This window comes from Brienomyrus brachyistius, chromosome 8, assembly GCF_023856365.1.
Source record: "Brienomyrus brachyistius isolate T26 chromosome 8, BBRACH_0.4, whole genome shotgun sequence".
Taxonomy (NCBI): Eukaryota; Metazoa; Chordata; class Actinopteri; order Osteoglossiformes; family Mormyridae; genus Brienomyrus; species Brienomyrus brachyistius.
In genome coordinates this window covers 22,271,441-22,284,289 of record NC_064540.1, presented here as the reverse complement: position 1 = coordinate 22,284,289, position 12,849 = coordinate 22,271,441, and the positions used below count along the sequence as shown (strand labels likewise).

Below are 12,849 nucleotides of genomic sequence, written 5' to 3'. Positions count from 1 at the left end.
GCCTGGTGTATATGTAATTCATTCACTGTCACCTAAAACTGAAAAATAGTTTTACAGTAGGCCTAGTTTTTATTGTATTTTGTTACATGGCACTGTTGAATTCTCAAGCAGAAGGGTGTGGATTAATATTCTATAATCACACACATAGGGCCAGCCAGGTGAATCGCAGTAGTAAATCAATACACTCTTATAATCTTTAGCACTAACTAACAAGACATGCATGATACGTTTTTAAAAGCACTACGCAAAGGCAGCCCTGAACTTGTCGGAGTTTCTCACAGTCAGCAGCCAATGGATGAGCTGCAGGGCACAATGAGGAACGTGGAGCTGCCACATGCTCATTGAGGATCTTATTGCTGGAGGACAATGGTCATGTCTCAGGGGAACAGGTGGAGGGTGGAGGACTGAGGAGGGAGACGCACAGGCTGCAGTGTGAACCTGGGAAAGTGTTGACCCTGTAATAAGAGTAGTCAATGACAAAGAATATGAGCAACCTTTGCTCTATGTATTTAAAAATATGTCAATACATCGAAAAAATCCGTAAAATAATAACTAATGGAAATATCATCAATGGAATACTTTTAACTACAATCAGCCATAACTGGCATCGATTGATAATCATGTAGAGGAATTACACCAACATACAGCTCAGTAACCATCTACTGCTGTTGCTGGATTGCTAGTGTGCTGAAAATCCCATGAGCCACCAAATGTGAGGGTTACCGACATTTTTATGTCATTTTAGTGCTGGCTTTGAACTTTGGGAAATAATGACCATCCATCCTGTAAATAATATTTGCAAAGGGCAGCTGAAACTTTTTATGCAAAAAAGTGAATAATCAAAAAAGCTCTGATTTGCTTTAGAAATGAGTAAACAAAATTTTTCTCCTTAAAGTGTATTTGTAATCTCTCTGAACTTCATTGTCAGGTATGACGCGCATCTGTCAAGCTGAGTCTGTGGTCACTGTCCAGCGACTCTGTGTGACTGAGTTTCCCCCTGTTTCCCACACTCTGTCCATTCACTGCTTTCTGTGGAGGAACAAAAGAAGTGTGTCTTATCACACATAACATTAGCTATGGTGTTTGATCTCTCATGGCTGGGGAACAAGGCCTTACTGCCCAAAGGACCATCTGGACTGGGTTTGCCGAGGCGGGAAAAGGGAGGTCTTCACCTTCTCGGCATATATCTCTGGTCAAATTATTACAAACTATTTCATACATCACAATGTATTATTCAGGTCCCCAGTAAGTCAGGTTAAATAAATTGAGAAACGTTTTCAGTGATTGTAATATTGAGACACACCATGGTAACATGTTTTTGAAATGTATTATCCGTGACTGACATGTTCAAAAGTCAGCTTTGTAGGGACAGCATGTAAAAGCCTATTCATGACTGCATCTACATTTATTACACAGTACATACAACGAAACAAGAAATTTGAAAACTTTGTGTGCTGAATGGCACACAGATGGGTGACTTCTGGACATTCTGCTAAGATGAATGAAAACAATGAGTTTTGCTAAGAGTTATGATACAGATAAGATAAAATATGCTTCTGAAACTCCCACTATCGCGCATAAAATATTTGAAAATATTTGAATTCCATTTCTTAACATCGGCCTACCGTATGTAATAGCTTTTTCACACCAGTGTCATTTCACTGTAGGCTACCTATACAGTTAAACTAAAAAACCATTTGCACTTTAGTGATGTCAGCGTGTATTGAAGACACACCTGTTGAACGACACACTTTGCCGTCTCCTATAATCAGCTATTCTGAGCAGAGTGGTTGTGTCACGCAGAGAAACGCACACAGATGTTCTTACCGAGAATGTCAATTAAACACTATTATCCGGCCCCTTCATTGAGGGCACACTTCCATTGTCCCTCCCCATGAGAATACAGAGCCATGAATGGGTGACTAGTGTGGGAAAGCCGGGCAGGATCCTACTCACGCGTCCCCCGGTTCATACCGCTGAATCTCCCCCCGGATCGTTTAAAAAGAAACATCAGACACCCGCTGGTTCCTTTATTGTTTCTTGCTAAGTATCAGGTGGTTTTCGGAAACATGTTTAGAGTATCATATATAATAATGTTTCGGAAAATGTTCACAGAAAGAGATGTTGTATATTTATTAACTTCCCAAATCATGTTGGTTTTCACGTGTTTCTTTACCACCTCATGTGTCACATTAGGTCACATTTCTGGGCCCTGTATCCTAAAGACAGATGTCAGGCTTAGCTGGATATCTTTGAGGATAAATAGGGGCAACTCTGGTCTCTCAATGTAACGATGCACATTCTCTTATTAGCGGAAAATATCACCATGATAACTCATGCTACAGCACAAGCATTGCTCCGTAGCAGCGGTATGTTTCCCAACAGCTGATGCATGCACCATGCTTTGTTAGCAACTATACTTTTGGGAAACATATCCCTGGCTATGTTTCATGCTCACCATAGCTGGAAATGAAAGCTGCAGTAATGATATGTTTATTAGCACTTATGTTTGTTTGTGTTTCATTAAATTGGTCATTCAAACAGTATCTGTGGGTATGTTTGTATTTACAAAAAAATATATATATATAATGCATTATTAACAACTGATATTGCTAGCAACGGCTAACAATGAACCTGGCTAGAAGTGGGACCTGTTTCAGAAAGCAGGATTTCTTGCTTAGCCAGATAACTTGTTGGATAACTTGTTTTGAAACAGGTCCATGGTTTCACTAAATGACTTTTAACTTCTTGTACTGGACCATGGTTAACTCAGCGGTGACATCATTCTCGGCACTGCCTTCTGATGGAATGCAGCACAGTTTCCGTACTTACTCAACTTGCAAAATCTGCATTTACAAAGCAGTGTCATTTTATGTCACAGTGCATGCTCAGCTAGCATGCAGTGCCTCTAGAACTGGGAATTAACGGCCGTACTCCAGGAACCAAAGACATGTGATTATTTTGCTGAGGCGGGGGCTCAAACCAGCAACCTTCTGGTCACAGGCACAGAGGGATAGTCTGCTGAGCCAGACATTGTTCAAGTTCATTATAGAGTGAACATCAGGTTTTCTGTCGCACACAAAGACATCATGTGTTCCTCGTCTAGTTGGGTGTCCCTTTAGTCCAGTCCAGACTCCGTGGTGTTGGATAGAAATCACCTTAGAGAAAGTGACACTTCCTTACACAGCTGAGTGTTAAACTAACAAGGAGGGAAATAAATTATTTATAACCACACATGAGATTCTTAAAGTACTCAGAAATTAACGCCATGGGCAGGTTCTCCATAAGTTAGATCAGGTGTGTCAGATCCCATTAGAGAAACCACGACCACATGGAAATAATCCATACGGAAGCCTACTGGCTTTTAATTAGGATGTAATTTTCAGTAGATTGTTTTTTAGTTTGAATATACTATGTGTCTGTTGTGTAACCTGTGATTTAGAAATGAGCCAAAGAACCAATTGAATAACATGGACTATTTATTTTAATAAAATCATCTTTTGAGAAATGAAAAATAAACATTAACATCTCCTTCACTGAAGGGAACTGAAATCACTTCTCACACAGTGAGATACATATGAACAATGATAGTTTGAAAATATTCCAAAGACAGTCTTACTACTCTCACAATTGAGTAAATGTCTTTATAAAAGACATTTTATCACATGTGGTTTACACACTACAATTTCAGTAGACACTGAGACGATGAAAACTCCAGTGTAATATACACGTCACTCTGACTGGTCAGTATAACACAAACTATTATACAATAATCATTTTAAAAATCCCACACAAAGAATTGTGGATATACACTTACTCATAAACATTTTCATGTGACATCACCTTACAATATGTAAGAAGTAGGCTTAAAATCATTAACAATGCACATAATACTGATTTCTTCATGAAAGTTTTTTCATGAAATGAGAAGCAAAATTAATTTGCCAGTATCAGGAATGAACTCCATTCAAATGAAAACTCTTCAATATCAAAATATTTCCATTCATTCATCTATGCCCTAAATGTCACAGGGAAATTAAAATATTTAACCCCTCTTTTGCAATAGTTGTAAAATACAACATCTTAATAAAATAGTACCAGAGATCTCCTTCATACAGAGAAAGGGAAGAAACAACTTCCTACACTTTTAGAACAACTGCTCATCATAGATCAACATGTTCAGTTCTGTTTGTCTGAGCTCCTGTCTGTTGGAGTTCACCATGGTCTCCAGAGGGCGCTGTTGACTGGTGTCTTCTCTTTAATAGCTGTATGACGAGCTGGTGAACTTTGGCAAGACGAGTCACTGTCAGCCCTGCTTTTACCAGAGGAAGGCTGCATGGTTTGGAAGTGCCTCAGGAGTCTCATCTGGGACTGTGTCTTCACATCTTCCCTTGACAGGAAACCCACAATCTCTTGGACACACTTGAAGAAGCCATCATTTTCAGCTGCTGCACAGGACGAGGTGATCACTGGCTGGTGATGGCGTTGCTGTCTCAGGAAATTAACTGTCATTTCCAGGATGTCGGCTTTCTCCAGCTTGGAGTCGGGATGCTGACTGAGAAACTCTTGGCTCAGGAGAGACTTGAGCTGCTCGATGCTGCTGTTGATGCGATCTCTGCGCATCTTCTCCACCATCGGCTTCCTCAGCTATAAAAACATAACAGGAAAGATATTAATGATCCAGTTCTGAAATGTCAGATCAATGATGTTAAATAAGTATGCAGGGTATCTACAACAGGAGTGGAATGTCAGTTTACCTTGTTGTCCAGAGTGAGGTGCTCCTGAGAATAGATCACTGCTGCCGTGACTGTCGGTGCCATGTCTGTATCTCTGAGATGGGCAGCTCTCTGTGTAGCTGAGTGTGATCAGTGCTGCTTCATGCCTCCTATTTATAGGCCCTGATCTACATATGAATGTGTGAGTCCTGGGCTTGTTGGAGTTTCTCACAGTCAGCAGCCAATGGATGAGCTGCAGGAGACAATGAGGAACGTGGAGCTGCCACATGCTCATTGAGGATCTTATTGCTGGAGGACAATGGTCACGTCTCAGGGGAACAGGTGGAGGGTGGAGGACTGAGGAGGGAGATGCACAGGCTGCAGTGTGAACCTGGGAAAGTGTTGACCCTGTAATAAGAGTTTACTTCCTTTCATATATGGTTTAGCAGTGATAAGAAACATAAGAAACTTTTTCAGTTTCTTTGTTCGTTTGATTATTTGTTTTTTTTTTGTATTTATACTTAAAATTATTACCTTACATAGATCACTGAATTGTTAGAGTATCTAGAATTCTGTGAGCATTATTCAGTGCTACAGTATGTGAACTTTAATTCCATTTCATTGATGGCAAAAAACATCAGTTAATTTCATTATGGCTAACCAGGTAAAAATATTTTTTCCTGATATTAAGTCAAAGTCATTATGTTCAAATGACAATACAACTTTTCCTACTGAAAAATAATTAGTATAAAATTCCATCCATCCATCCATCATCTTCCGTTTATCTGGGGTCGGGTCGCGGGGGCAGCAGTCTCAGAAGGGAGACCCAGACTTCCCTCTCCCCGGCCACTTCGTCTAGCTCCTCTGGGGGGACCCCGAGGCGTTCCCAGGCCAGCCGGGAGACATAGTCTCTCCAGCGTGTCCTGGGTCTTCCCCGGGGTCTCCTCCCAGTGGGACATGCCCGGAACACCTCCCCAGGGAGGCGTCCCGGAGGCATCCTAATCAGATGCCCGAGCCACCTCATCTGGCTCTTCTCGATGCGGAGGAGCAGGGGCTCTACTCCCGAATGACTGAACTCCTTACCCTATCTCTAAGGGAGAGCCCAGCCACCCTGTGGAGGAAACTCATTTCGGCCGCTTGTACCCGCGATCTCGTTCTTTCGGTCACTACCCAAAGCTCATGACCATAGGTGAGGGTAGGAACGTAGATCGACTGGTAAATCGAGAGCTTCGCCTTTTGGCTCAGCTCTCTCTTCACCATGACAGACCGATGCAGCGCCCGCATGACTGTTGACGCCGCACCGATTCGCCTGTCGACCTCCCGTTCCATCGTTCCCCCACTCGTGAACAAGATCCCGAGATACTTAAACTCCTCCACTTGGGGGAGGACCCCATCCCCAACCCGGAGAGAGCATTCTACCCTTTTCCGGCTGAGAACCATGGTCTCAGATTTGGAGGTGCTGATTCTCATTCCAGCCGCTTCACACTCGGCTGCGAACTGCTCCAGTGAGAGCTGAAGGTCACGGTCCGATGAAGCCAACAGAACCACATCATCCGCAAAAAGCAGAGACCTAATCCTGAGGTCACCGAACCGGACACCCTCAACGCCCTGGCTGAGCCTAGAAATTCTGTCCATTAAAGCTATGAACAGAATCGGTGACAAAGGGCAGCCCTGACGGAGTCCAACCCTCACCGGAAACAAGTCCGACTTATTGCCGCCCATGCGGACCAGGCTCTGGCACCGGTCATACAGGGACCGAACCGCTCTTAAAAGGGGGCCCGGTACCCCATACTCCCGGAGCACTCCCCACAGGACCCCACGAGGGACACGGTCGAATGCCCTCTCTAAGTCCACAAAACACATGTAGACTGGTCGGGCAAACTCCCATGAACCCTCCAAAACCCTGCTGAGAGTATAGAGCTGGTCCACTGTTCCATGGCCAGGGCGAAAACCACACTGCTCCTCCTGAATCTGAGGTTCGACAATCCGACGGACCCTCCTCTCCAGGACCCCCGAATAGACCTTACCAGGGAGGCTGAGGAGTGTGATCCCCCTATAGTTGGAGCACACCCTCCGGTCCCCTTTCTTAAAGAGGGGGACCACCACCTCGGTCTGCCAGTCCCGAGGCACTGCCCCCGATGTCCACGTGATGCCGCAGATGCGTGTCAGCCAGGACAGCCCCACAGCATCCAGAGCCTTAAGGAACTCCGGGCGAATCTCATCCACCCTCGGGGCCCGGCCACCGAGGAGCTTTTTGACCACCTCAGTGACCTCCGCCCCAGAAATAGGCGAGTCCACCCCCGAGTCCCCACACTCTGCTTCCATATCGGAAGGCGTGTTGGTGGGATTGAGGAGGTCTTCGAAGTATTCCTTCCACCGACCCAAAACGTCCCGAGTTGAGGTCAGCAGCGCACCATCCCCAGCATAAATAGTGTTGATGCTGCACCGCTTTCCCGCCCGGAGCCGCCGGATGGTGGACCAGAATCTCCTCGAAGCCGTCCGGAAGTCATTCCCCATGGCCTCGCCAAACTCCTCCCACACCCGAGTTTTTGCCTCAGCAACCATCAAAGCCACATCCCGCTTGGCCTGCCGGTAGCTGTCAGCTGCGTCTGGCGTCCCACAGGCTAAAAAGGCCCGATAGGACTCCTTCTTCAGCTTGACAGCATCCCTTACCACCGCTGTCCACCAGCGGGTTCGGGGATTGCCGCCGCGACAGGCACGGACCACCTTACGGCCGCAGCTCCGGTCAGCTGCCTCCACAATGGAGGCACGGAACATGGCCCATTCGGACTCAATGCCCCCCGCCTCCCCCGGGATATGGGAGAAGTTCTGCCGGAGGTAGGAGTTGAAACTCTTCCTGACAGGGGGTTCTGCCAGACGTTCCCAGCAGACCCTCACTATCCGCTTGGGCCTGCCAGGCCTGGCCGGCTTCCTCCCCCACCAGCGGAGCCAACCCACCACCAGGTAGTGATCAGTTGACAGCTCCGCCCCTCTCTTCACCCGAGTGTCCGAGACATGCGGCCGCAAGTCCGATGACACGACTACAAAGTCGATCATCGAACTGCGGCCTAGGGTGTCCTGGTGCCAAGTACACATATAGATACCCTTATGCTTGAACATGGTGTTCATTATGGACAATCCGTGATGAGCACAGAAGTCCAATAACAAAACACCGCTCGGGTTCAGATCGGGGGGGCCGTTCCTCTCAATCACGCCTGCCCACGTGAGCATTGAAGTCCCCCAGCAGAACAAGAGAGTCCCCAGGAGGAGCGCTCTCCAACACCCCTTCCAATGACTCCAAAAAGGGTGGGTATTCTGAACTGCCGTTTGGTGCATAAGCGCAAACAACAGTCAGAACCCGTCCCCCCACCCGAAGGTGAAGGGAGGCTACCCTCTCGTCTACTGCGGTAAACCCCAATGTACAGGCACCCAGCCTGGGGGCAATAAATATGCCCACGCCCGCTCGGCGCCTCTCCCCGCGGGCAACTCCAGAGTGGAAAAGGGTCCAACCCCCCTCAAGGAGACTGGTTCCAGAGCCCAAGCCGTGCATCGCGGTGAGTGCGACTATATCTAGCCGGAACTTCACAACCTCGCGCACCAGCTCAGGCTCCTTCCCCATCAGAGAGGTGACATTCCATGTCCCTAGAGCTAGCTTCTGTAGCCGAGGATCGGACCGCCAAGGTCCCTGCCTTTGGCCGCCACCCAGATCATATCGCACCCGACCCCTATGGCCCCTCCCATGGGTGGTGAGCCCATTGGAAGGGGGACCCACGTGCCTTGTTTGGGCTGTGCCCGACCAGGCCCCATGGGTGTAGGCCTGGCCACCAGGCGCTCGCCATCGAGCCCCACCCCCAGGTAGTATAAAATTCTTAAATTATTTTCAACCCATCTGCCCTCAATGTTCTTGCTGTAAGTGTCTCTATAAACCCTCTGACTTAGACTTTGTTACTCATCTGTCAAGCTGAGTCAGTGGTCACTGTCCTAAAGACTCTCGGTGTGACTGAGTTTCCCCCTGTTTCCCACACTCTGTCCATTCACTGCTTTCTGTGGAGGAACAAAAGAAGTGTGTCTTATCACACATAACATTAGCTATGGTGTTTGATCTCTCATGGCTGGGGAACAAGGCCTTACTGCCCAAAGGACCATCTGGACTGGGTTTGCCGAGGCGGGAAAAGGGAGGTCTTCACCTTCTCGGCATATATCTCTGGTCACTTTATTACAAACTATTTCAACCATCACAAAGCATTATTCAGGTCCCCAGTAAGTCAGGTTAAATAAATTGTGAAACGTTTTCAGTTATTATAATATTGAGACACACCATGGTAACATGTTTTTGAAATGTATTATCCGTGACTGACATGTTCAAAAGTCAGCTTTGTAGGGACAGCATGTAAAAGCCTATTCATGACTACATCTACATTTGTTGCACAGTACATACAGTTAAATCAGAAGTTGGGACCCTGTCACTGCATGGTGATCATGCACCTGTTGAATGACACACTTTGCCGTCTCCCATCATCAGCTATTCTGAGCAGAGTGGTTGTGTCACGCAGAGAAACGCACACAGATGTTCTTACCGAGAATGTCAATTAAACACTATTATCCGGCCCCTTCATTGAGGGCACACTTCCATTGTCCCTCCCCATGAGAATACAGAGCCATGAATGGGTGACTAGTGTGGGAAAGCTGGGCAGGATCCTACTCACGCGTCCCCCGGTTCATACCGCCGAATCTCCCCCCGGACCGTTTAAAAAGAAACATCAGACACCCGCTGGTTCCTTTATTGTTTCTTGCTATGTATCAGGTGGTTTTCGGAAACATGTTTAGAGTATCATATATAATAATGTTTTGGAAAATGTTCACAGAAAGAGATGTTGTATATTTATTAACTTCCCAAATCATGTTGGTTTTCACGTGTTTCTTTACCACCTCATGTGTCACATTAGGTCACATTTCTGGGCTCTGTATCCTAAAGACAGATGTCAGGCTTAGCTGAATATCTTTGAGGATAAATAGGGGCAACTCTGGTCTCTCAATGTAATGATGCACATTCTCTTATTAGCGGAAAATATCACCATGATAACTCAGGCTACAGCACAAGCATTGCTCCGTAGCAGCGGTATGTTTCCCAACAGCTGATGCATGCACCATGCTTTGTTAGCAACTATACTTTTGGGAAACATATCCCTGGCTGTTTCATGCTCACCATAGCTGGAAATGAAACCTGCAGTAATGATATGTTTATTAGCACTTATGTTTGTTTGTGTTTCATTAAATTGGTCATTCAAACAGTATCTGTGGGTATGTTTGTATTTACAAAAAAAAATACATAATGCATTATTAACAACTGATATTGCTAGCAACGGCTAACAATGAACCTGGCTAGAAGTGGGACCTGTTTCAGAAAGCAGGATTTCTTGCTTAGCCAGATAACTTGTTGGATAACTTGTTTTGAAACAGGTCCATGGTTTCACTAAATGACTTTTAACTTCTTGTACTGGACCATGGTTAACTCAGCGGTGACATCATTCTCGGCACTGCCTTCTGATGGAATGCAGCACAGTTTCCGTACTTACTCAACTTGCAAAATCTGCATTTACAAAGCAGTGTCATTTTATGTCACAGTGCATGCTCAGCTAGCATGCAGTGCCTCTAGAACTGGGAATTAATGGCCGTGCTCCAGGACCCAAAGACATGTGATTATTTTGCTGAGGCGGGGGCTCAAACCAGCAACCTTCTGGTCACAGGCACAGAGGGATAGTCTGCTGAGCCAGACATTGTTCAAGTTCATTATACAGTGAACATCAGGTTTCCTGTCGCACACAAAGACATCATGTGTTCCTCGTCTAGTTGGGTGTCCCTTTAGTCCAGTCCAGACTCCGTGGTGTTGGATAGAAATCACCTTAGAGAAAGTGACACTTCCTTACACAGCTGAGTGTTAAACTAACAAGGAGGGAAAGAAATTATTTATAACCACACATGAGATTCTTAAAGTACTCAGAAATTGACGCCATGGGCAGGTTCTCCATAAGTTAGATCAGGTGTGTCAGATCTCATTAGAGAAACCACGACCACATGGAAATAATCCATACGGAAGCCTACTGGCTTTTAATTAGCATGTAATTTTCAGTAGATTGTTTTTTAGTTTGAATATACTGTGTGTCTGTTGTGTAACCTGTGATTTAGAAATGAGCAAAAGAACCAATTGAATAACATGGACTATTTCTTTTAATAAAATCATCTTCTGAGAAATGAAAAATAAACATTAACATCTCCTTCACTGAAGGGAACTGAAATCACTTCTCACACAGTGAGATACATATGAAAAATAATAGTTTGAAAATATTCCAAAGACAGTCTTACTACTCTCACAATTGAGTAAATGTCTTTATAAAAGACATTTTATCACATGTGGGTTACACACTACAATTTCAGTAGATACTGAGACCGTGAAAACTCCAGTGTAATATACACGTCACTCTGACTGGTCAGTATAACACAAACTATTATACAATAATCATTTTAAAAATCCCACACAAAGAATTGTGGATATACTCTTACTCATAAACATTTTCATGTGACATCACCTTACAATATGTAAGAAGTAGGCTTAAAATCATTAACAATGCACATAATACTGATTTCTTCATGAAAGTTTTTTCATGAAATGAGAAGCAAAATTAATTTGCCAGTATCAGGAATGAACTCCATTCAAATGAAAACTCTTCAATATCAAAATATTTCCATTCATTCATCTATGCCCTAAATGTCACAGGGAAATTAAAATATTTAACCCCTCTTTTGCAATAGTAGTAAAATACAACATCTTAATAGAATAGTACCAGAGATCTCCTGCATACAGAGAAAGGGAAGAAACAACTCCCTACACTTTTAGAACAACTGTTCATCATAGATCAACATGTTCAGTTCTGTTTGTCTGAGCTCCTGTCTGTTGGAGTTCACCATGGTCTCCAGAGGGCGCTGTTGACTGGTGTCTTCTCTTTAATAGCTGTATGACGAGCTGGTGAACTTTGGCAAGACGAGTCACTGTCAGCCCTGCTTTTACCAGAGGAAGGCTGCATGGTTTGGAAGTGCCTCAGGAGTCTCATCTGGGACTGTGTCTTCACATCTTCCCTTGACAGGAAACCCACAATCTCTTGGACACACTTGAAGAAGCCCTCATTTTCAGTTGCTGCACAGGACGAGGTGATCACTGGCTGGTGATGGCGTTGCTGTCTCAGGAAATTAACTGTCATTTCCAGGATGTCGGCTTTCTCCAGCTTGGAGTCGGGATGCTGACTGAGGAACTCTTGGCTCAGGAGGGACTTGAGCTGCTCGATGCTGCTGTTGATGCGATCTCTGCGCATCTTCTCCACCATCGGCTTCCTCAGCTATAAAAACATAACAGGAAAGATATTAATGATCCAGTTCTGAAATGTCAGATCAATGATGTTAAATAAGTATGCAGGGTATCTACAACAGGAGTGGAATGTCAGTTTACCTTGTTGTCCAGAGTGAGGTGCTCCTGAGAATAGATCACTGCTGCCGTGACTGTCGGTGCCATGTCTGTATCTCTGAGATGGGCAGCTCTCCGTGTAGCTGAGTGTGATCAGTGCTGCTTCATGCCTCCTATTTATAGGCCCTGATCTACATATGAATGTGTGAGTTCTGGGCTTGTTGGAGTTTCTCACAGTCAGCAGCCAATGGATGAGCTGCAGGGCACAATGAGGAACGTGGAGCTGCCACATGCTCATTGAGGATCTTATTGCTGGAGGACAATGGTCACGTCTCAGGGGAACAGGTGGAGGGTGGAGGACTGAGGAGGGAGATGCACAGGCTGCAGTGTGAACCTGGGAAAGTGTTGACCCTGTAATAAGAGTTTGCTTCCTTTCATATATGGTTTAGCAGTGATAAGAAACATGAGAAACTTTTTCAGTTTCTTTGTTCGTTTGATTATTTGTTTTTTTTTTGTATTTATACTTAAAATTATTACCTTACATAGCTCACTGAATTGTTAGAGCATCTAGAATTCTGTGGGCATTATTCAGTGCTACAGTATGTGAACTTTAATTCCATTTCATTGATGACAAAAACATTAGTTAATTTCATTATGGCTAACCAGGTAAAAATATTT

At 44.9% G+C, this 12,849-nt stretch overlaps 2 protein-coding genes across 2 annotated transcripts; both read right to left on the bottom strand.

Moving 5' to 3' along the window:
• Positions 1 to 3,466: 3,466 nt before the first annotated feature.
• Positions 3,467 to 4,908, bottom strand: LOC125748110 (transcription factor HES-5-like). Its single transcript, XM_049023947.1, has 2 exons — positions 4,758 to 4,908; positions 3,467 to 4,647 (listed from the first exon to the last, which is right to left on the bottom strand). The coding sequence occupies exons 1-2, from the start codon at positions 4,818 to 4,820 to the stop codon at positions 4,216 to 4,218; spliced, it is 495 nt and encodes a 164-aa protein (XP_048879904.1). The 5' UTR covers positions 4,821 to 4,908; the 3' UTR covers positions 3,467 to 4,215.
• A 6,169-nt stretch (positions 4,909 to 11,077) lies between these two features.
• Positions 11,078 to 12,466, bottom strand: LOC125748111 (transcription factor HES-5-like). The gene is made up of 2 exons (XM_049023948.1): positions 12,217 to 12,466; positions 11,078 to 12,106 (listed from the first exon to the last, which is right to left on the bottom strand). The coding sequence occupies exons 1-2, from the start codon at positions 12,277 to 12,279 to the stop codon at positions 11,675 to 11,677; spliced, it is 495 nt and encodes a 164-aa protein (XP_048879905.1). The 5' UTR covers positions 12,280 to 12,466; the 3' UTR covers positions 11,078 to 11,674.
• Between the last annotated feature and the right edge of the window lie 383 nt (positions 12,467 to 12,849).